The sequence below is a fragment of the Cebus imitator genome, unplaced genomic scaffold (assembly GCF_001604975.1).
Source record: "Cebus imitator isolate Cc_AM_T3 unplaced genomic scaffold, Cebus_imitator-1.0 Scaffold170, whole genome shotgun sequence".
Classification (NCBI taxonomy): domain Eukaryota; kingdom Metazoa; phylum Chordata; class Mammalia; order Primates; family Cebidae; genus Cebus; species Cebus imitator.
In genome coordinates this window covers 159,290-163,703 of record NW_016107485.1, presented here as the reverse complement: position 1 = coordinate 163,703, position 4,414 = coordinate 159,290, and the positions used below count along the sequence as shown (strand labels likewise).

Below are 4,414 nucleotides of genomic sequence, written 5' to 3'. Positions count from 1 at the left end.
TTACAAATAAAAAATTTCCTTTAATTACATGGGAAGTTTGTCACTGAGCTGTGTTACTGAACTGTGAAACACAGATCTGGGACTAAAGAATAATTTCTTTTGATATTTATCAATAATAAATACTATAAAAACAAAAAATAGAATAGCTGTGAGACTGCCAAGCAGGCATGTACCTTAAACTTGAAATTTCTATCAGGAAAATATTATGCATATCTTAGGTAAACATTGAACTATGTATTCCTGTTTTGCTAGTGTAAAAATTAAGTAACGATTACCCACTCTTTTCAGAAAGGAGAAGATGAGTATGCCAACGTTGATGCCATTGTTGTATCAGTGGGTGTGGATGAAGAAATTGTTTATGCCAAATCAACTGCCTTACAGGTGAGAAATTTACAGCAATTTTTAGCCCTTGGAGTTGTTGTATTATCTACTGCACTGTTCAGTGTGGTAACCACATTAGAAATTCAATTTCTGGCTGGGCGGGCGCACTAGCTTATGCCTATAATCCCAGTACTTTGTGAGGCCGAGGCAGGTGGATTGCCTGAGCCCAGGAGTTCAAGACCAGCCTGGGCAACATGGCAAAACCCTGCCTTTACAAGAAATACAAAAAAATTAGCCAGGTGTGATAGTGCGCACCTGTAGTCTTGGCTACTCAGGAGGCTGAGATGGGAGGATGGCATGAGCCCAGGAGGTAGAGGTTGCAGTAAGCCAGGGTTGTGCCATTGCACTCCAGCCTGGGCAACATAGTGAGACCCTGTTTCTATTTTTAAAATTTGAATTTCTCAGTCCCACCCGCTATGTTTCTGGTACTCAGTAGTGGCTACCATATTGGACAGAGCAGATAAATGGTATTTTCACCATCACATAAAGTTCAGTTGGATTTAGCACTGATTTAGGACATAAGGAAAAGGAAGTATTAATATTAATTAATACGGGTTTAGCTGCATGTAACAAAAACCTAAGTAACAGTGAGTTAAACAGAATATTCTTTTCCTTATGTGTAGTCTTCAGGGACCCAGGCTTTTTCCACTTCTCTGTTCTGCCACCCATAGAACGTAGCTCTCTTGCACATGGTGCAAAGTGGCTTTAGATCTGCAGGTGTTGCCAGGCACAGTGGCTCAAGCCTGTAATCCCAGCACTTTGGGAGGCCGAGGCGGGTGGATCACGAGGTCAAGAGATTGAGACCATCCTGGTCAACATGGTGAAACCCCGTCACTACTAAAATTACATACAAAACATTAGCTGGGCATGGTGGCGTGTGCCTGTAATCTCAGCTACTCAGGAGGTTGAGGCAGGACAATTGCCTGAACCCAGGAGGCGGAGGTTGCGGTGAGCCGAGATCGCGCCATTGCACTCCAGCCTGGGTAACAAGAGTGAAACTCCGTCTCAAAAAAAAAAAAAAAAAAAGAACCGCAGGTGTTTCTACATTCCAAGCAAAAAGATACAGGGAAGAAAATGAGAGTTCACCTTTCCTTTTTAAGAAGACTTACACCAGGCGCAGTAACTTACTCCTGTAGTCCCAGCACTTTCGGAGGCTAAGGCTGGTAGATCACCTGAGGTTGGGAGTTTGTGACCAGCCTGACCAACATGGAAAAACCCTGTCTCTGCTAAAAATACAAAAATTAGCTGGGCGTGGTGGCATATGCCTATAATCTCAGCTACTTAGGAGGCCGAGGCAGGAGAATTGCTTAAACCCAGGAGGCAGAAGTTGTGATGAGCCAAGATCGTGCCATTGCACTCCAACCTGGGCAACAAGAATGAAACACTGTCTCAAAAAAACAAAAAAAAAAAACAAGACTTGCTTGAAGTTCCACACAGTACTTCCATTTTTAACTTATTGACCAAAATTTGATCGTAATGATCATACTTAGCTGTAAGGAAGGATGGGAAATAGAGTTTTCATGCTGGGTGGTATGTCCCGTTAAAAATCTCAGTTCCGGCCGGGTGCGGTGGCTCACGCTTGTAATCCCAGCACTTTGGAAGGCCAAGGCAGGCGGATCACCTGAGGTCAGGAGTTTGAGACCATCCTGGCCAAGATGGTGAAACCCTGTCTGTACTAAAAATACAAAAATAGCCAGGTGCCCGTAATCTCAGCTACTCAGAGGGCTGAGGCAGGAGAATCACTTGAACCTGGGAGGCAGAGGTTGCCATGAGCAGAGATCACGCCACTGCACTCCAGCCTGGGCGACAGAGTAAGACTCCGTCTCAAAAAAAAATGTCAGTTTTTTGAGGAGGAAAAATGAATAATTGGTAGGCAACTGGTAATCTTTCAGGAGGTAGTAACACACAGTTCTATATTACTCTGTCCCTTGTTTTATGCATTTCTGTTTTACTAAGCATTGATATAGTTCCTGTAAACACAAATCGTTCAACTGATTTGATGGTTTTAATTATAGGTAGTTGAAGCATATGAAAATAGAGAAAATAATACATTGAACCCCATTGTCCTGTTCTAATACCTTGTCAATTCTTGGTGGATCTTGCTTAATTTGTATCCACTCCAGGCTCCCCATCCTGATTACCTTGGAGTTAATCTCAGACATCTCATTTTGTCTATAAGTATTTATTTCTATATATATGAGTTCATTAATTTTTCTCTCTGTAAATACTGTTGTCACTGTTGTCTTTTCCCGTAGACATGGCTCTTTGGTTATGAACTCACTGATACTATCATGGTCTTCTGTGATGACAAAATCATCTTTATGGCCAGCAAGAAAAAAGTGGAGTTCTTGAAACAGATTGCCAATACTAAGGGCAATGAGAACGCTAATGGAGCCCCTGCCATCACACTGCTAATACGAGAAAAGGTCAGGATTAATAAAGAAAGTGTCATAAATGTGAAAGAACCTTTAAAAGTGATTAACAGAAATGCCTTGTAGGAGTTTGAAAGAATGCACAGGGGAAATTATAGGTGGCTGTGGTTGTAATTACACAGTTCTGTCATGTCTTCACTGTTGGGAAGAAAATAATTCAGTAATCCTATCAGTTCTGCAGCAGAACAAATGGGCTGTGAAATTCTGGTGAACACTGACTTTAGGTCTCCATTCTTGGGGACACTGTCAGTCATTTCCAATTTTTATCAAATGTGATCTTTTTTGTCATACTGCTCACCTAACATAGGGTGTTTTCTCAGAATATTGTTCACTTATGTGTTTGAGTTTCTTAACCGTTCCTGAAGGAAAGGAATAGTTGTCGGGCATAGTGGCACACATCTGTAGTTCAGCTACTCAGGAGTCCGAGGTGGGAGGATTGCTTGAGCCCAGGTGTTTGAGACCAGCTTTGGCAACATGAGACTCTTTCTCTTAAAAAAAAAGGAATAGTCTGGTCAACTCAGGGCAACACTTTCACCTGAGCATATAAAAATATCTAAAGAAATGTTTTGCTCACTTTTGGTATGTTATAATCTTCCTTAAAGATGGGAAGGCATCTTACAGGTGGGCCAGGTATGGTGGCTCACGCCTATAATCCCAACACTTTAGGAGGCTGAGGTGGGTAGATCACGTGAGCCCAGGAGTTCCAGATTAGCCTGGCAACATGACAAAACCCCATCTCTACAAAAAATACAAAATTTATCTAGGGTGCAGTGGCTGATGCCTATAATCCCAGCACTTTGGGAGACTGAGGTGCATGGATCACTTGAGGTCAGGAATTCAAGACCAGCCTGGGCAAGATAGCAGAACCCCATCTTAACTAAAAACATGAAAAATTTAGCTGGACATAGTGTCACATGCCTATAATCCCAGCTACTCGGGAGGCTGAGGCATGAGAATCACTTGAACGTGGGTGGCTAAGGTTGCAGTGAGTTGCACCACTATACTCCAGCATGGCGACAGAGCAAGACTCCATCTCAAAAAAAAAAATTATCCAGGCATGGTGTCATGTACCTGTAGTCCCAGCTACTTAGGAGGCTGAGGCAGGAGGATTGCTTGAACCTGGAAGTTCGAGGTTGCAGTGAGCTGTGATCACACCACTGGGCTCTAGCCTGGGTAGTAAAGCAAGACCCTGTCTCTTTAAAAAATAAAATAAAAAGTAGGTGGGGATGGGAGGAGAATTTATTTTTTCCGTAATTTAGAATATTCCTCTGTCTGTTACTACTAAAACATGTCTAATTCTAAAGCTAATTAACAGACTCCTTTTTTTCCTTATGGCACTGACAGAATGAAAGTAATAAGAGCAGCTTTGACAAAATGATTGAAGCCATTAAAGAAAGCAAGAATGGCAAGAAGATTGGAGTGTTCAGCAAAGACAAATTCCCTGGAGAGTTCATGAAGAGCTGGAATGACAGCCTTAACAAAGAAGGCTTTGACAAAGTAAGAATACTACTGGAAAGTAGCAAATCAAGAGTCGAGAAGACAGAAATATGACGGGCATCCATAACAGATAGTACAGGATGTTTGTTCTGGGAAAACTGTAT

General features: G+C 42.0%; 1 protein-coding gene across 1 annotated transcript in view; it reads left to right on the top strand.

The window, feature by feature from the left end:
* SUPT16H (SPT16 homolog, facilitates chromatin remodeling subunit) overlaps positions 1-4,414 on the top strand; it is a 34,899-nt gene that overhangs the window by 12,096 nt on the left and 18,389 nt on the right. Inside the window, 3 exon segments of the mRNA XM_017544457.2 lie at positions 289-381; positions 2,637-2,807; positions 4,158-4,410. Coding sequence (XP_017399946.1) covers positions 289-381; positions 2,637-2,807; positions 4,158-4,410 — 517 coding nt within the window.